The sequence below is a fragment of the Camelus bactrianus genome, chromosome 21, assembly GCF_048773025.1.
Source record: "Camelus bactrianus isolate YW-2024 breed Bactrian camel chromosome 21, ASM4877302v1, whole genome shotgun sequence".
Taxonomy (NCBI): Eukaryota; Metazoa; Chordata; class Mammalia; order Artiodactyla; family Camelidae; genus Camelus; species Camelus bactrianus.
In genome coordinates, this window is record NC_133559.1 from 25,951,888 (window position 1) to 25,971,522 (window position 19,635).

The 19,635-nt window shown below is 51.1% G+C and overlaps 1 protein-coding gene across 2 annotated transcripts in view; it reads left to right on the top strand.

Annotated features, from left to right (window-relative positions):
- The first annotated feature begins 552 nt into the window (after nucleotides 1-552).
- LHX4 (LIM homeobox 4) overlaps nucleotides 553-19,635 on the top strand; it is a 40,673-nt gene continuing 21,590 nt past the window's right edge. The window contains exons 1-3 of one of the 2 annotated variants that reach the window (XM_074349895.1): nucleotides 4,871-6,292; nucleotides 7,922-7,991; nucleotides 17,427-17,598. In XM_074349895.1, the coding sequence (XP_074205996.1) occupies nucleotides 17,534-17,598 (65 nt within the window). In that variant the 5' untranslated portion in view covers nucleotides 4,871-6,292; nucleotides 7,922-7,991; nucleotides 17,427-17,533. Of the gene's footprint in view, nucleotides 875-4,870; nucleotides 6,293-7,921; nucleotides 7,992-17,426; nucleotides 17,599-19,635 lie in introns of those variants that run through there. The other variant, XM_010954925.3, reaches the window with a different exon arrangement.

A 19,635-nucleotide genomic window follows, 5' to 3' on the forward strand; every position in this document is an offset into this window, starting at 1 on the left:
GGCCCCGGCCTCCGGACGGCCTGCCCCGCCCTTCCCCGCCCCTTGGCCCCAACGGAGGGGCGGAGAGGACACGAGCCGTCGGCCGGGGCCGGAACCCCCGGAGGACCTACAGAAACCTGTGAGCCCCGGACGCCGCCGTCCCAGGACCACCTGCTGCCGCGGCCGAACCAGCCGCAGTATTTATCCCGGGGCTCTAGCCCGCACCGCGGGGAGCGGCGTGTGTGTGGAGGGGGGTGGCGGGGTGGCCGGTGAGGCCCCGCCCCGCTCCGTGCGGTCCCGCCCTCCTGCCCCGCCGGCCTCTCTCGGGGCACCAGGACCCCCCACCCTGGCCTGGGTCCGCCGCTCGCTGCTGGGTGGGGGGCTTGGCTGAAGGGCGGGCCTCCCTGCGGAAAGCGACGTCACGGCCGTTCCTGCAGTGTGAATGAATCAAAATGCCTGGGTGACCGCGGCCTCCCGGGCGGCCGGCACGCGAAGGGTGGAGGGGGAGGGGGAGAGAAGCGGGCGGGGGAGGGAGGAGGGGAAAAAAGCCAGAGCTGCAGCAACAGCGTCTCCTCAATCCGGGATGTGCACCAACCCGGGAGAGCGAGATCAAAGGGATTTGAAACAGACTGAGGACTGGCGGGGGGAGGGGGCCAGGCAGCCTGTGGAATCCTCCCTGAGAGGCGGAGGGTCCGGCTTCCACCGTGACTTCGGCGGTCTGGTTGGGTTTTTTATTATTATTTTTAAATTTTTGAATCCAGCTTGAGCGAGAGAGCAAGAGATCTCCATAGACTGCGACTCGCTGGCTCTCGCTCCGAGATGATGCAGAGCGCAGCTGTCCCCGCGGAGGGGGCTGTCAAGGGGCTCCCGGAGATGCTTGGTGTGCCGATGCAACGTAAGACACCTCCCCCCCACCCTTTCTCGCTGATTTATTCTGATAACAAGACAGCCAGCAACCTTGGCTGGTTTGGGGTGGGCCGGACGCTGTGCGGAGCCTGGACCGGAGGGGCCGGGCGGGGCGAGGGGCTGGCGGCCCGGGCGCAGAGGCGTTCAGAGGGCAGGAGACTGGCCAGAGTGCGTTTGAAGGTCCTGGCCTTTGGCTTTTGGGGCCAAAAGTGAAAGCCTCCCGGATCGTGCTCGAGGAGAGCCAAGGGTACCGAACCGAGTATCTCCAGCCCATGGCTTTCCTAGGAGCATTGGGGAGAGTGTTGTTTGGGGACACCAGGGAAAAGAGCTGCAGGCCAGGCCTGAGGGCTGGGGTGGTCCTCCCAAATCCTACCCCCGCCCCGGGGCCGGGTACAGTCAAAGCTCACAGTATCCCTAGTGCAACTTCACCCCAGCTGGCGGGAAGTTGGAGAGTGCGTCCCCCGCCCCCGGGACTGGCGGCGCAGAAGCCCAGGCCACACGCTATGTCCCCGCGCGCAGGGCGTGCGCGCCTGGTGCGTCTCCAGCCGCTGCTGTCCGCGGCGCCCGCCGCCTTGCGCTGCCGGGGACTGTCGGCTCCTATTCCAGCTAGCCGAGGAATGAAGGCAGGGAGAAGTGCCGGAACAAAGTTGTGAACTCACGGTGCAACCTTGGCGCACGCGAGGGCGGGCTCTCGGGATGGCTCAGATTAGGAAGGGGAGAGACTAGAGCGTGCAGTCCCTTTACTCGCGAGCCCGCTTTCTTTCCCGCGCCCGAAATTAGCAAAGCGGCGGGAGCTCAGGGCCTTTTTATCCTCAGGTGTATGTGTGTGTGTGTGTGTGTGTGTGTGTGTGTGTGTGTGTGTGTGTGCGCGTGTGCGCGCGCGCGCGCGCTCACGCTGCGCACACGGGGATTTTCCTGTGGAAAGCTGTCTCTGTCCCTCACTCGCAAACGCAGTCTTCGATGGAGAATCTGTGCGGAGGCCAGAGCAGGTTCTGTGGCGTCGCCCGCGTGTGGCAGGAGCCTCATGAGCCATACCCAGCAGGCTCGCGGGTTCTGCAGAATGCCCGTGGGCACGGTGGAGAGACGAAGGGCTCCCTCACTCCGCTTGCCAAGCGGCTGTGCTTCCGTCTGCAACTTCTTCAGTGGAGCTGTAGCTACATCTTTGAGGTTTAAGTAAAGACCCGCTCATCCACGGATGATGCCTACCTACGAACTAGGTGCAGGAGCGCGCCCTCCTGCGCCCCGGCTCTCCATGACAAGGTTTCTGCCCCAGCTATACCTTAAAAGGCAGGCAGGTGAGCGTGTGTAGCCACCCCTCTCCCGACTTCCTGGAAAGTTTGTGAGACGGGACTAGAAGAGGATGGATAGCTTCACCCAAACCTACTTAGGTTGTTCCTTGATTATATCCCACAGTTTGTCTTTTTCTGCGAACTGTTGGCAAACAGTTCCATGTCTGGGCTGTGTCTTGGGGAGTTTACTGCTGACTAAGATGTCTGTAGAAGGCGTTGGGGGTTCACTGCCTCCTTACTGCCCCCACCCTACTTAGGGCAGGGAGGGAGTGGGTTGTCAGCCCCTGCACAAACAGAAAGACAAATCCTGGCAAAGGTACTCCAAGTCCTTAAGCTGAATGTAGCTCTGTGAGAGTGAGGGGAGTGTGCGAATGGCCAAAGGTATGTGTGACTCCTGTTCCTGTTTCAGTATGGCTGTGCTTTAACAGTTGTGGTCCGTAGGTGGCCTGTGTGTTAGGCCCACAAGGAAAGACGATGGGTTTTGCTCTGAAAGCCTCTCTTAGGATGCACCACACACTCTCAGATGGTCTCACTTTTTGTTTCTCTTACTCAGAGACAACTTTGATTTTGACGTCAGGAATTCGATTTCCCACAATGCCTAGAACTCGCCTTCAGAGGTACAGTTCGCCAGGGCTTGGAGTCTGGGTTTGAGCTGTGGAAACTTAATGAGGAAGAGAAGGGGACTCTCATCCCAGGGTACCCCATCCAGGGTAGGCTGGAGCAGGAGGGGGTTGTCTGTCCTTCCTTTCATCTTGCCCTGTTTCTCTGGCCTGGGTTGGAGGAGGCCGTGGCCAAAATTGAGGGGCCCAATCCTTGAAGGCTTTGGGATCCAGCTTTTTTTTTTTTCTTTTGGGGGCATTTGTGGATTGTACCCTTCCTCCTTGCAGCAGGTCTAGCTGCTGGTGCTGGGAACTAGGGGGCTGGTCCCCTCACACACATACACCCAACCATTCTCTTTCCTGGGATATGGGGCTGAGTGGCCTAAGAATTCCATGCAGGGGTGGACATGCCCTTGGGCCTCAGGGAGGAACAGGGGTAATCCTAGGCTGTGGGTGTTTAAACCTTGGGGGTGGGGAGGGAAGACAACAGAGAGCCTTTCCAAGAGAGGTCCCTTCAACCTGCCAATTGGAAGGTTTGGGCTCCTCCTCAACACACGTTGGGCTTCTCCACCCTGAGCCACTGCAAATGGAGCACTTGGGAGCACAGGTCTAGGGATCCCCCCACCTCGGTGCCTCTGGTGTCCTGGCCTCTAGGGGCATTTTAAGAGTTGGAATGTTTCAGCAGCAGGCAGAATATTCTTTTGCTTTGGGGGGACAGTTGAGGCGTATTCCCTTCAGGAAAACGTTACCAAGTAATGTAATCACATCTCTCTTGTTGGCCCTCTTCCTTGCACCCTGTAACAGCCCCCCGCCCCCACCTGCTGCCACTCCTTGCTCCCAGGCGGCCTTGTCCTTAGCGCGCTCGTCCTCCTGCTTCACCGCTGTGAGGTAGCGAGGCGGGTCGGACCTCACAGCTCCGAGAGCCCCTGGGTGGCCCGACTTCTCCGGGCAAGCTTAGGGGTATTTATCCGTTTGAGGGGCGTAGGCCTGGGGCAAGAAGCTCGGAAGAATCGGGCGGGAGGAGACTGGGAGCGACCCGAGAGCAACTTGGGGCCAAGAGCACCACCCCCCTTAAATCTAGGACGGGTCGGCGGGGCATCCCTGCTCCCGCCTCCGGTCTGTGTTTTGTAAGGAACTCAAACCCCGACTCCTTGCTCTGGGTTGCAGGAGCGTCGTTTGCAGGAGGTGGCACCCTCAGGGTCATGTCCAGCATGGGCAGGGGACCCCTTTGAAAGAAAGAGCTCAGTGTTTTGTGGGAGCGGGTGGATAGATTCAGAAAAGGACTTCGTCCTAAGCTGGTGGGTCCCGGCTTCTTGGTCCACAATTTAGGGTGGGAGTGTGTCTCTCGTTCGGGGCACAACCTGCCCTGTCCACGGTTGTCCCCGCTGCCTCCGTCAGCGGTGTGGGGAGGCCAAGGTCCTAGTTCCCACAGAGCCTGACCCCGGACAGCGCTGGGTGCGGTGAGGGCCTCCCAGCTTTCTCCGAACCTCTCTCCTCTCCGAATCCGCCAGTTTGCCCACACATCTGGGTCCCGCTGGCCAAGACTTTTGGGAACAGTGCGGGACATACAGGGTGGTGGGCTTTTATCGACCCCTTGCTGTTAATTTTGGCCTATCTCCCACGTAGTCTCCCGGAGCACCGAGGAAAGGGCAGCGGACATCCCGGAATGCTGGCTGGAGAGCGGGCCAACCCGGCGGGAGGAAGGAAGGAATTGCCCAGTCCTGGCTGGGGTGGTAAATGGGGAGCAGGCCCGGGGCGTCAGGCATCCCCCTTCCTTGTCTCCTAACATCTACATCTTGAAGCTCTTGCGAACCCTGAAGATGTGGGTTAAGGGCATTTTATTTTGTATTTGCTGGGATCTGGGTGAAGGACTTCTCCAGGACGCCCCACTACCCTTTCTTCCTTTCCTGGCGCTCCTGGGTAAGGTGAACATCCTTATCCTCTTGTAGGTCATTCCTTAAGGGTGTGGAGTGGACTCATTTCCCTGCCGGGAGTTCTCTGAAACTCTGGAGCAGCGATTTGCTCTTCCCATTCTGCCTTTTCTCATGGTGCGGGGGTGGGGGGTGGGAGGGGGGGTGGAAACAAAAACAAAAACAACACGGAGAAAAATATGTAGAGAGATTGAGATTCCTTCAGATTCCGACACAGAAATTCAAACAGAAGCCCTCGACACCACAAACCTCTTTTCCCCGCATTACAGAAATATTATAAGGCACGGGCCAACTTTTAAAGGTCAGGCTGTCTGTCCCCGCCGGCAGATTTGGGCCCTCGAGGGCAGATTCAGAAGTGGATTGGCGCTTCGGATCCCGTCCCAGCTTTGGACCAGAGCTATGCACCACCCAGAGGGAATTTGGAGAAACCCGGGTGACCGCGGCTGGCGCGCTGACTCCGGTCTCCTCCGTTCTTCTGCCTGGATCAGAGGGGACAGAGAGGGTGGAGGGGAACCCTCCTTGGGAAGCCGCAGTCTCAGGGCGTTCAGGGAGCGGAATTAACGATTTAACCGGGACAAGGAGCAGGCAGGTAGGGCAGGTGAGAGGCGAAGGTATGCACTGAGTGGTCCCGCGTCAGTGCCCAGGGAAGACGGAAAGTCGAAACAGACGAGGAGGTAGGACCTACTTCGAGTGGTTTCATCGCCTGGTCCATTCTCGCGGAAAAACAAAGCCAGGCGGGGCCGGGCGGGAGCGGCGTCCTCGGGTCTGGGAGCACGACCTGCGTGACCTCGCTGCCACCAGGGCAGAGCTCCTCCGCCCCGCGGGCAGGCGCCGGCTTGGGTGGCCCGGGGGAATGGCGATCCATTGCTACCACAAGCTTTTGCTGCGCGCTTGAGGGCGGCGCACGGTCCGGAGCGCCCCCGCCGCGTGCCCTGGGTTTTTGAGGGCTCTCAAAGGCAAGGCAGGTGCGCTCAGGGCGGCCCTTCCCGTGGAGCGGGCTTCACGCGCACCGCGTCCCGCCGCCCCGAGTGGAGGTCGAAGATGCGAAGGGGGCAAAAGAGGCTCAGTTACCGCCCGGCGATCCGGTATTCCTGCGCCTCGGCCCTTTTCCTCCTTCGCCTTGCCCTTTCCTATTCCTAGTTTATTATCCGGAGCGGACTGAGGCTGGGCCAAGCCTGGGACCCGTTTCCTGCCTCTTTGGAGCCGGTAAAGCCGTTTTCCGCGGGGAAAGGAGCTGCAGGTGGGAGCGCAGACGGCGCGCTTTGAGAGAGGAGCCTGGGCTGTAAGCCCTCTTCCTCCCCATGTCCTTTTCGTGCCAAGCATTTGGGAAGACAAACCCAAACCCCAACGTGGGCGGCACAAAACTTTCCGTGACTTTTTAACCCTTAGAAAGCAGCTCTCCTATTTTGGGAGCGGCTCCTCCGGGACAGAGCCTGGAGGAAGCCCGCGGGTCCCCGCGCTTCGCGCTCCCTGCCGGTGTTGGAGCCTCGGCTTCTTGCCCTGCTCCTCGCGCTGAGCGGACCGAGAAGAGCCCTCCAGACATGGCAGGCGCAAGAGAGACGAGGTCTCTACCTGGGCAGCCGCTAAGGTAAGTTAACTTCGACCCAGGGAGGGAGTTGGTGACTGTGAGCCCGGGAAGGCGAAATGGAGCTGTCTGCAGGTTGCGCCCACCTTCTAACAGAGCAAGCCGCGGCTGACCTGGGACTCAGCGCAGGCTTCACTCCTTGGGGCTCCGAGGTTAGCTTCAACAAGGAGGGGACTTTTTTTTTTTTTTTTTAATAGGCAGGGGAATGTCTTTTAATGGATTCTGAAGGGTGGAACTGATCAGGGAGATGAGGAATTACTAGCAAAACCCGAACGGGAAGAAACTGGGAACGGCAGGAAGTTAAAGGAAAGAATACCCAAGCTAGGTGTACCTCTCTCTTGACACTCCCCAAAACAAAGCCGGGTTAAGGCAAGAACTGTAGGCTGAACGCCCTGGGGGTTAGAGCGAGGTGAGTTCTCAAGACGTCCTGGAGGCCGCCTACTCGACCAAATACCAGGGTTAATGTTTAAAAATCAGGTCCTTCTAGAGGTGAGATGAGGGTCGAGGCAGACAGAAACCAGCAAAGCAATGTCTTTCCATTGAACTGACAAAACACAGCCTGCAGGGGCGTGTTGTATTTTGAACAGTGACCCGCAGACCCCGCTGACCAGGTGTAGACAGCCTCGAGTCCTGACCATTTCCATTGTCCTAATACCTTTTGCCTCGGATTTTAGTGCCCTTTCACTCTGTGCTACAGGCAATTAGTGACTACTTAGCACTACATTAGCAGACAGAACCCAGAGAGACCCGGGTGCTGGGAAGGCAGCAGTGCAGGAAGGGGAGGGAGATGCACCTGCAGTCGCCCAGGGGTGGGAAATTAGTTAACCGGGACTAACCTTTCTTTCTATCGCATTGTTAAGAAATCTCCTTTGAGCCTCTTGTTTTAGTCAGTAATGGTGGATATTTTGTGGTTTTCTCTGGCTGGGAAACTAGTCGCCTCCAAAATGAAGAGTTGTGGAGCAGGGAGGGTTGGTGGAGTTGGATGGAGGGACCTTGTGCCATTTCTTTCAATTGGGGAAATTTATCAGGATTTGAGCTGAGAAGCTTTGGAATGCAGAGACTTGGAACCAGTTTAGCTGCTAAAGGGGTAATCTTGCCCACTTTGGGAAACCCAACGTTGAGGGTAGATGGAGGCAGCTGTGGCAGATGCATCACTGTATAGATTGCTGCTGTTGGAGATGGCTGTGGAGGGGAGCCTTACTTTTGTAATGATTTTCTTTCTTTCCTCCCTTCCTGGAATGTGTGTTAACGAAGCCCATAACACAGAAGTAAGCAAACAGGGCCTCCTGTTTTAATTCCACTGTGGCTTGAATGTCTGTCTTCCTTCTCTCTCTTCTGCCTTTCTCTTTTCCTTCCTCTGTCTCTTCCTTACTTTGTGAGATCTTTGCAGGGAGGAGCATGGGTTTGTGCAGGAATTCTGAGCACCAGGGTCTTGTGGGGTTGAACGCCCAGCAAGCTTCAGGGGGATCAGATCCATCTCACTATTTCCAGGAGACTTGGGAGGGAAGAACAGTTTCTGGATTCAGAACAGAAGCGGAGCTGGGAGCTGGGCTGTTGTTGTTTGTGGTAGGAAAAAATCAGCTACAAATAAATACCACTGTGACTTTTTTTTTTTTTTTTTACCTTTTCTAGTCCTCAATTTTATAGGAGCCCTGCTCCAAATGGAGCACAAATCAACCATTTTGAGGCTCTGCCGCTGCGGGTAGGTGGACAGGTTGGGTTTAATTGGTAAAATTGAAATTGATTCTCCCTTGGAAAATGTTCTTTGCGTGAACTGTGTTAGGGGTGAACTGTGTTAGTGGTGAACTGGCAAATTATCCTGGGAGGGAGGCAACTCCTAAGTCCTACTGTTATTTTGGTGGATTTCTCTTCTCAGAGCCCCCCATTCCCCTCCCTCTCTCAGTCTGGGTCTAGTCACAGATGTTTTACGCCGGTATCTCACCCCCCAAGTGCCTTTAAAGTATAATTTGCTTTAATTATAATGTTAGGGGGTTACGGGATTGGTTCTGGGAATAGCTTAATAGAGACAAAACTTGCAGCCAAATTAATTGAAAGTTTCTTCTTATGAGGGAGAGGGTGCCAAACATATGGAATATTGCCACAGAATGAGACATCAGAAAAATACATTGTGGAGATTTAGCAATGATTACATGTGAAAAATGGAGTGGAAATAGAGATATCTCTATGGCATTTCCGTAGACGGTTACGGATTTGTTTAATGTAATTTTCTGTTTTATTTGCAATCACTGAGAATGTTCGATATTCTACTGAAAATAAATAATTTCGTATCAATATATAATCTACAAGATAATCCTATACCTGCAAGTACATGTTTATATTCCTTATTTTATTCACTATAGGACCCCTATTAAAATGTTATTCCAAATTCAACCTTAAAATGGTAACATCGAAATTGTCTCCAGGACACTTTTGAATTTGATCTTTGATTGAAGACATTACTCTTTTTGAGCTAAGCAGGAAAAGAACAAAGGAGATTTTCAAAGGGACCTCAAACCACCAAATGAAACAAATAAGACCTATGATGGGAAGGATTCTGGAGAAGTGGAGGGAAAGACAATGTTAGGCATGATCATTGCCAATATGAAAAGGATTTTCTGACTTTTCCAGTTGTCAGTCATTTGTCAAGAGAAACTAGAAAAAAAGTAGAAATTAGATAAGATGTGTAGATGGATGTATTTTTCAAGTATGTAAGTGAATAGAATTATAATAGAGAATGTAATTTACCTTAAATGTGATGCCAGTTTTTTTTTCACTTTTCCCAATATTTTTGTGGCTGGCCCAGGTCACTACTACGTTTAATGCTGTCATCACCATCACAAAGTACCACAATGTTCAATCCACCTTTTATCCTTAACCTTGAAAGAATTAATATTGGAGTGTTGTGCTTCAGCTGTGTTATTTATGAGAGCATTCTTACTAGGTTATGAAGACCCCTTAAGAGGAAGTGTATTTTTAAAATTTTGGAAAATTATGTTATGATCTCTTCACAATGCATTGGTTTAGAATAAGGGAACATATAAATAAGGAAGCTATAAGCTCTTCAATACAAATGAATTGCCTTTAGTAGGAAAATAGCAAATAGAGAGCCAGGAAGGGAAAAAACCAGATACATCTAGTTATGATGTGTCATATAAAACTGCATCCTGGGTCTCAGCCTCCATTTCTTCAGTCCACAATTATCAGGTGATTTAAAAGGGGGAGTTGTGACCAGAAAATAGAATTATATTGTCAATGGTGATGGTGGCGACTATGAACTGGAAAGTTTTATTTTAAAGTATGTATTGAATAACAGAACTTTTAATTGATTTAATTTTAATTTAGCTGTACCTCTGTTACAGTCCTTAGACTTGGCTGTTCCAGAACTTAGGTATGAGTTTAGGCCAGCCTGCTCTCGTATTTGATATGTCCTGTGGTCTTCTATCGACACGCTTTAGGCTTAGTCATCCCCAGCCTGAATCAATAAGGTCCCACTGAGAGTACTTTCCTGCTCTACCTTTTCAAAACCACCTTCTTTCTCACTTACTCAGAGAACCTTAGGTAACAGAGCAGCGCTGTCTGCCATTAGCTGTTGTTTTGTCCTCCTTATATATGGGGAAGAAATGGAGAATTCCAAGAAAACTATTTGCATAATATTTCAGTTGTATGCATGTTTCCTTAAAGCCCCATTTGGCTCCTTCTTTCAGTTTGTAGTCAGTAAAGAAACTTAACAAATAAATAGAATTACATATTTTTAGAAAAATACATCAGCCAAATGTTATTTAAGACAGGGCTCAAAAAACTACTTACTCCTGGAGTGAAATCACCAGCAAAAGGGTTTGGGGTGAAGCCCACCAAATAGCAGTGTGGCTCTGGTGAGCACTGTTGGAAGCCTTGGTCTCCAGTCAGCCCCAGAATCAGAATCTTTATCTGAGATACAGAAGGTTCTAGCTCTAGTTTGGCCCCCAACTGTGTGCCCTTAGGAAAGTCCTTTTAAATGTAGAGGTTCAGTTTTCACAGGCTCTCCAGGAGAGTAAATGAACTTGCAGATTTGCAAGTACTTAACAAAATTCAAAGTGCTGGCAATCTTAAAGACCACAATCACCGTTCCCATCTTGCAGATGGAGCCTCCCTAAGCTGGCTGGAGTGCTCCTGGGTGTCCAAAGAGGACAGCCAAGCTGACTGGGAGTATTGTGGGGTCCATAAACAGGGAACCTGGAAGCATTTCCCACGGACTGGCTCCCTATCCTGAAAGAAGCAAGGAAAACCTTTTCCTGGGCATTAGGCTGTCAAGTCAAATTGTGAAACAAAAATAGGAATCTCTACTCCTCCAAAAGGCAGTGAAAAATCAATACCTTGCAGGACTCCACAGTGGCCCATCAAAGTTCAAATTTTACAAAATATTAATCTGTTCTGAGACCGTGGTTAAATGAGCATTATTCCTACCAGTACAAAGTAACTGTCTTTAAGATATTAAAGTATTCACCAGCATTGTGAGTCCAATGGAAGTATCTGAAATTCTAAGTCATTTTCCCAGAAAGATACACATTCTAGAAGTCATTGTCAAGTGTGTTGGTTCTAGTTTTAGTGTCTTTAGTGGAAAAAAAAATGTTTTTCCTAACCTTGTTGATCTTCTGTGACCAAAGAGATAGAAAACACAATTTTTCAAAGAATTAAAATCGATCAAATAAACAAACAAACACAAACCGTCTCTGAAATGTTTCATGGTGCCCCCTGGTTCCTTGAGAGCAGTTTCTTGGAAATGAAGAAACGTGAGTGGGGAATAAAAATGCACAGTACTTCTTATATATCACCAGAGCGGGGTGGGCAGTGTGGTCTACCACAGACCACATCAGACCTTTTGATCCCTTCCACGTCCCAGCTTTCTGAAACTTTACTGATGGAGGAATTTGGGTATTTAAAAAGGAATCCACTGTTTGATGGACCACTCTGAAAAACAAACCCCCTGTGCCCCCACTATGGTACTTCAGGTGATTTGAGGTCTGGGCATCATGCTGTGGATTTTATAAGCTTCCTTCATGAAGAACCAGGTTATGACTACAGGCAAAGGATTTTTAGCTATTTCTTATCAAATAAGAAATAGTCACTTTGCCATTGGGCATTTTGGTGTCTCCAAGATAAGTACTAGAAGCCTCGAATGTTAATTTGAACTCAATCCACTCTTACCTGAATACATTACAGCAAAAGTGAAGTGAGATCGGGTAGTTGGTGGCCCCAGTCCCCCCACCCCCCACCATTCACCAAGGTCTGGCGAATTTGCCCTCATTCTGTGGAGGAAAGACGGACAGATTTCTTTATTTCAAGAAAACTGAACCTTGTAGTGTTGCATTATCTGCTGTGCATACTCTGGGATTATGCTGTTAAGAGAGGGTTGTACTTTTCCAGATGCTTTAGAACTAGGGTGATGGGGGAGAGTTTTGAGTGTTTTGACGGTGGGGGTGGGGAAATTATATTGGGAAATAATGAAGCATGAAATAATTTTGATATACTTTAAATATATAAATCCACCTTGTGGGTGACTGGCCCTGAGAGAATGGAGACCATTGAGCTTAGACAAAGGTATTATGGGGCCAAGTGTTTTATACTCATTCACTGATGTGATCACACAGCAACCCTGAGAGACTGGTGTTTTATTATCTCCTTTTTACAGATAAGAAAATTGAGGCTTAAAGAGGTTAAATAGTTTGACCAAGATCACATACATGGTAGAATCAGGATCTCAAACTCTGATCTGGGATTTGTTGTAAACGATCTGGCAGACCTAAAAATTTGGAGACCTAAACTCTAAACAGAGCTGAAAACTTTCAAATTCCCCCAAGAGTTTTCCGAAAAGGTATTTTAGCAAAATGTTTCTACTCCCCCTTAGCCTTCTTTTTCACTCACTGTCCACTTTCCCCACCACCCCAGGGTGGGAGAGTGATGGCTTCCTCTCCATTGACACAGCATGACTTCAGACGAATTGTTTTCTCTTTCCAGAATTGCAATGCCTCAGCCATTTTATGAGAGTATGCTTGTGCATGTGTGAGTGTGTGTTAGTATCTGTGGTATATGTGTACATGAGTGTGTGCAAATGTGTGTGTCTGAGTGAATGTGGTATGTGTGGGTGCCTTTGTCTATGTATAAGTGTGTATATCTCAGTGTATCTTTGTGATTGTGTTTCTCTTGTGTGTCTGAATGTATATGTGAGTGTGTCTGTTATGTGTGTCTTTGTGTTAACGGTATGTGTGAATATGTGTGTACACCTGACTGTGCGAGATGTGTCTGTGCGAGTGTGTGGGAGGGTGTCTGCATGGATAGCTGCGTGCAGCTCTTCTCCCTGCGGGCGTAGGTCTGTGCCTTGCTCTGTGTCCGTCTAAGACTCTGGGGGGCGGCCCTGCCGATGGGAGTGTATTGTACTGTGTGGTCCAGCAACCTTGGTTGTTCCAGAGGCGTAGCTGTCTTTTCATGCCTGAGTTTACCCTTTGCAGAGCCCCCGCAGAGAGCATCACCACAGGACACTTTCCTGCAGATAAAATAAAAATTTTCATCTTAAATGAAATGACTGCTCAGATCAGAAACTGAGTTTATAGATCAAATTCTGTCTCAGTGACTGTTTAAATTCCAGTTTTTAAAGTAAAATTTCGTGATAGTAAATACCACACGAATAACTTGGGTTTACTAGGGATTTGGAAATCCTCTCACTGCTTGGAAATTTTGGTTACAACTTTATTTCTTGTAGGAGACCTACATAACCTCTGTCCTGTTCAGATTCTCCAAGTTATTTTTAAAAATCATAATTTATTATAGATTAAAAAAAAGGACTTATGTTGTTGCTCTTTGAAAATTATCTAGATAGCTTACATTTCACACTAATCCAAATAATTGCATGGAGTGCTGTCACCTGAAGTGGAGTCGAAGTTCACAGGCCTCCACCCCCTCACAGGCAGGGATGAATCTGAACTTGACGATGTCATCAACAACCTGGCACCTTGCAGCTGGACGCAGGGGGTCAGCGGGACAGGAGCTCCCGCCCCCAGCCCTCCCTGGGCACTAGGTGTCTGTCCCATATGACACGTGCATATCTGTCCGAAGGATCGAAATCTATGCCTCAGGCGAATGCCAGGTGTTAGGGAGCACCAGAGGCCAGGGGCTCATCTACTCTGTAACTGTACACAGAGCAGCTTTGAGACTATCTCTCCGCCTCTATCTCTCCTCCATAAAATGACAGGGTGAGGTGGTGTCTCAGACCCTCAAGCCAGGTGAGGTGGTGTCTCAGACCCTCAGCTCTCGGGTTGAGTGAGGCCCTGTCACACACAGTCTCAGTTCAAATCCTGGTTCTGCTGTGAGACCTTGGACACTTGACCTCTCCTGGGCTCAGTTTCCTCATCTGTAAAATGGAGATAAAGTAACTCCCTCACCCGGTTGTGTGAATTACTGAGGAAATAGACATTCAGGACCCGGTATAGTTCATCACAGGCTCTGGACGCCTGGTTTTACTATAATTATTGGTATATTGTGGATCTCTTAAACCATTTCTACATCATCTTTGTTTTAAAAAACTCTCTCTCAAAATCTATAGTGGAATGCAGTGGGAAAGGTTTTGCTTTCTTTTAATGAAAAATGCATCCTTAGTAATGCCCCTTGCATTTTCGCCAAACCCGAGGACCCCAGGTGGGTCCCAAGGCCCCACACCCCTCTCTCTCTCACTTTCTCACCCCTAGTTTGGGCAGCCGAGCCTGAGCCCGCATGAAGCATCCCCTGCAAGCTAGAGGCTGAAACGGCTCGTCCGTCTGCTTTTAGTGTTGCTCCTAAACGTGATGTTGTCTGGGCTTCCAAGCCTCTACAACTCCCCTGCCCGCCCTCCCCGCATACATTAGACTTAATGTATTCTCCCTTGAATACTCATCATATTAAGGCTCCCGGTAGATACCTTGCTAGAAATAAATTTTATGGGCATGCTTCCTCGCCCTCATCCCCGTGCATTTGTGGCCGGGAGGAGAAATATAGCCGTCTCTTTCCTCGGAGGCCAAACAACAATTAGGTGGGAATTGGTGGTCCTCTGACTCGGGCGCTGGGTCGGCGCAGAGAGGGAGCGGGAGCCGGCTCCACACCCCCGGAGGCGTAGGGCCGGTCCCCACCGGGCTCTCCAAGGGTTAATTTGCTTCTGCTGGCCCAGTACCTGGCTCCCCTGTCCCCTATCGAGCCAAGCCACCCGCCCCACCCCCGTGGCCCACAGCGCAGGCAGTCCTGCACCCGCGCGTCCCCACACCTCGTCCCCGATCCGCACGGCTGCCTTCCCCGCCCTTGCAAAATGATGCCCGCGCAGTCTTCCTCCGCGCCTCCTTCTTCAAGCCCCCGGCTCAGCAGCTGCCACTGCCCCAAACACGGACGCCTGCAGGAGATCAGCCCTCCCTCTGCCTCGATGGCTCTGCTTAGCTGAGTTGTCCCCGCCCCTTGTCCAGGCTGGGCTGGTCACACCACCGGAGCTCGAGGCTACCCACCCCTCCCTCCTCACAGTCTCACCTCTTCTCATCCAAACCTCTCAGCTGGTAAGGCCCTTGCTCTCAGAGCCCTCCCGGCCTCTCCAGGGCTGCCAGTCCCTGACCTTCCCCGTGAGAGTCAGGCATGTGGTGCGTCAAGTGCGCCCCCAAGCCACGGCATAGCTGCTGTGTGATGGGGACCCTGCGAACCTCCGCGTGAGGGTTTTGACTTCTATGTGGGGGTTCTTGGGAGCTCAGTGAGATCAGGCCCAAGGAAGTGGGCCCCTAACTTTCCTTTCCCTCAGCCGTCATCAGCACAACGGCTCTCACTTGGTGACTGCAGTTATCTTATCTCCTAGTAGCAAACCTTTAATGAGCACCTCCTGTGTACCAAGCCCTGTCCTGCATGTACTGGTTCGTTTATCTTCGCAGCAGTCCTGCAGGTGCTGTCAGCATCATCCCCCCGCCTTGACATGAGAGAAAACTGAGGCAGAGGGGGGCCAAGTAATTTGTTCAAGGTTAGAAAGCAGAGCCAGGATTCAGAATTAGGCAGCCTGGCTTCAGAACCCACCACCTTACCCTGCGCCCTACCTAGCCCCTCTTATGCGATGGAAGTTCCTTTATCTGTTACGTGCTTAGCATTTTGCTGGGACTCCCTGGTAAGTACTTAATGGTTGAACAGTTTCTTTATCAAGGAGGAAAACTTTTGCGATTGAAAAAAAATTCCATATGAACTGGGACAGGTAGCAAGTGTCCAGGCCTACATGCGTCTGGTAGTTTCCATGGGGCATTTTGGTCTGAGAGTCAGGTCAAAGGGCAAGACATCTAGTGAGTCTGACTTTCAGGCAGATGGTGGCTGCCGAGGCCATGAAGGCCTTGCTGGGGTTTAATTGGGTCCAAGACTGACGTGTGTGTACAAGGCTAATGATGACCCTTAGTGAATGTCCCAATAGCCTGTCTATAAGTTTTAGATACAAATGGCTTAATACTTGAGAAAGCTTTCTCTCTACATAGGTTTAGATGTGTTTAAATTTTTCCCCTATTGCCTTGAGGCTAACTCCCTTATGTTAACACTTTAAAATTAGATCATCACCAACAAGCAGTATGAATCAAGAAACACGAGTGACTCATTAGAGATTTGGCCTTACTCCTTTTGTTGACGTTTAGGAGCATGAAGGAGGAACTAGTGACAGATTGCTTTGAGGTAGGCTTTTTAGGGAGGATTTGATCCCCAATTTATTCAGTGGTAAGTATCTGTGGAGTTACTCTTGTCTGCCAGGCACTCTGCTAGGCAGTGAGGATACAAAGCTGAGAAGGAGACATGAATCCTACTCCCTGAGGATCCCACCTTCTAACGGGAAGGACAGGGTATCAGCAAGCGATGTTTATAATAGAGGTGAGGGACCACAGGGCTACCAGCCTCATGATGTCCTGTATCAGGAGGCTACCACAGGAGGCCAACGCTGGCACTTTAATGTTTTCATTCTTAATATTTGTCCTTCCCTTTTTTGAGGAAAAGGATGAGGGAAAATGGCTAGAGATGCTAGCACTATTTGTTCGCTCAGCTGTGGAAGCCTGACCATTTTATACATTTTGAAACTATTTCAGCCTGACCATTTTATACATTTTGAAACTATTTCAGTGACAAAACTAAGCAATCCCTTGGCAGAGATGGGATGGTAGAGGAACAGACCTTGGATAGGAAGTCACCCAGCACAGCAACAGGCGGGGCGGTGGTTAGGGTTCAGCTGCAGACAACAGAATCCACTATTAAAGTACCAGGCATGGATTAGATGACCTTGAACTCAGTGGAGCAAGCTCTGGGCCAAGCTTCTGGGAAAAACTACCAACCTCCAGAATTTCATTGCCTCTGCCATGATTGATCGGGACATTAAAACCACAGAACCTCGGAGACTCTGCCATGCTCCACTCCAGCACAAAAGGAGCCTGCCCCTCTGCTGTGCCTCCATTAACTCAGTTCTGAATTCAAGTCTCTCCTAAGTGCATCTGACTGGCAGACTCTAAATCACATTTGGAACCCATGCCGCAAGGGAGTCTGGAAGAGCAGTTTCTAGATTTCCTGTCTGCAGTCCAGGAAGGCATATTAGTTGGGAATGTTGATTGAGTCATGGTATCTTTTGCAGTTCATTAAAATGCTGAGATTCTTTCTCCAGGAACATCTTCAGTCATGGACCGACCCGTCACACATCATTTGCTTTTCAGGCCAGATGGCCTCTCAGTTCATGCCTAGGCAGAGCTTACTTTAGAGGCTGATGTTTTTAGAACAAATTCCACCCAGTAGTGAAAATGTCATGGAAATAGAGGTGAACGTTGTTGGGTCTTCCTGGCCATCAGCTGTGGAATTGCAGCTGGCGTAAGTGTGAGCCTCGTGGAGCTCTTAGAAACAGGCGACCCCTCTGAGCCAAAGCCACCCAAAGTCAGGCCAGCAAAGTGTGGATTGGGTTTCAGTCCCAGTCTACTCCTTTGAGCAGGTACCTTTGTGCAGTGTACAACCTACACAACTGTATGTGGCAGCCTTGGGAGTTTGGGTTATGTCCTTTCCCAAAACAGGCAGGATGGGAAGGCAGCTACACAGCGCCTGGTCCAGTTAGCAGTGCTGTGCAGAAGGCTCACGCTGCCTCTCTCACTTCTCTCTACAGAGATCCCCCAGTGTGCTGGCTGCAACCAGCATATTCTGGACAAGTTCATCCTGAAGGTCCTGGACAGACACTGGCACAGCTCCTGCCTCAAGTGTGCAGACTGCCAGATGCAGCTGGCTGACAGGTGCTTCTCCAGGGCCGGGAGTGTCTACTGCAAAGAGGACTTCTTCAAGTAAGTCAGAACTGGGGTGCGCACCTCACTCTTCTTCCCCCGGCATGACTGCCTCTCCCCGTGCAGTGAGGGGGAAGCTTGCAGCGAGGCAGGTGGGAAGGGCGGGATCCATCCTGGGTGGGGCAGGAGAATCCTGGTGCTGAGAGGCTGTTCTCCACTGAGGTCCCCCATCTGATCACTGACCCCATCACTCCTCGAGGCCCAGAGTCTCGGCCTCACATGCGCTCTGCAAGGGGCAGGCTGGGGTGCCGGCAGGAGGAGGAGCCGGACTTCTCCAGGGTCTGCAGGATCCCTGCAAATCCCCCAAAGAGTTGCTCTCTCTGTCTTGGTGAGTTGGTGCCTCAGGGCACTTGGCTGTATCATTCCTGCGACTTTCAGAGTGGTGCTTTGAGATTGGTGTCCCAGATCTAAACGTATCTCCATGGCTGCTTCAAAGGCCTCAGAGAAAAGTTGCTTCTGGTAGGGGTTGAGCCAGGCTCAGACAGTGTCATCAACTTCAATGGAAAGATGATGAAGAGATGGTTTTGTGTGATGGTTTAGAGCTCTGAATCTGCCTGTATTTGAACCCACTTATTGGCTGTGTGCTCTTGGTCGAGTTATTTAACTTCACTGTGCCTCAGTAAAATGGGGCTGATAACAATAGGGTTGTTAATTAGTTTTGAATGAGTCAGCATGTGTAAAGTCCTTAGGACAGTGCCTGATACCTGAATGTTAGCTGTCCTTGATTTTTCATTCTGGGATTGGATCCATCAGAAAAAAATCCTGTTGAGCTTCAGATCAAGGTGAGAGAATCTCTTAGAATTTATTTTCCCTGGCATTTAGTCTGGAACTTCTCTCCCAGAATGTATTATCTGAGGCACTTAGGCTGGTGCCTCAGCTGATGTGGACCAGCTGGTAACAGCAAGGCCAAGAACAGGAGCGGGGAGTATCCGTCGGTGACACTGAGCCCAGTGTGGGAGGCCCACAGGGTGTGCGGATTGTGATGGGACCGTCAGGCTCGCCAAGGCCCGGAAACGCTGGGCACGAGTGAGCAAGCTCTGGAGGGATGCGCGCAGCCTTCAGAGGATGAGTATTCTGGAGACAGGCAGGAGAGATTGGGAGAAATGCCAGTCCTGAATACAGAACACGATTTCTCCCACATCCTCCCCAAGGTCTTACTGCGGGGAGTGAGTAATTTGGATTTCTGAGGATTCTCAAGTTTTGTTAGTCCTGTGTGAGTTGAAAAGCATTTTGAAGAGGCTCTCGGTCACCACTGGAGCTACCTCTGTGGCTTGTCTCCTGAAGGCAGCACTCATTCTTATCACAAAGTGGGATCACGTTGGTCAAATGTGCACTGTTCTTTCCCTGTGAGAGTGTGTGCGTGTGTGGGTGTGTGCACACTTGTGTCTGTGCTGGAGCCCCTGAGAGCGGGGCATGGTTAGCTCAGGCACACCCAGCAGACGCTTGATGGTTCCAGGTGAGGGGTGGGCCGCTTGTCCTTCCCCCGTCTTTTCTGTGGACTGCTCCCCTTTCTCCCCATCTTCCTTTTGCTTTTCCCACCTCTGACCCTTGCCTCATTTCCCTTATTCTGGCATTTACACAGTTCCGTCTCCTCCACTCACGTCCTTTCTCAGCAGCAAGAGTTTGCCTCTACCTTCCTCTCTCACGGATGCCCTGACCAAGCACCATGGCAGCCCTACGGGCCCCTGGATGGGGCGAATTTCATCGTGTGTGTGTGTGTGTGTGTGTGTGTGTGTGTGTGTGTGTGTGTGTGTGCTCGCGCGTGCGTGTGTGTACGTAGGGCAGAAAGAAGTAGGTGGGTGGCCTGGCCTTGGGGGTTGGGTGAGCTGTCCCTGCTTCCAGGGTCAGTGCCCCATCTCCTGTCTGTCCCTGTACCTTTGGAAAGCCTGGCTGAGCTCCAGGGACGAGCAAGAGGCCATGTCGCCTTCTTGCCCATCTGGGGACAGGGTAGGTGCTGAGAAGTCCGAGGGTCAGAACTCTGGCTGGGGTGCAGGCGAGGCCAGTCAGGACCACAGAACTAGGGCTCTGTCACCAGCG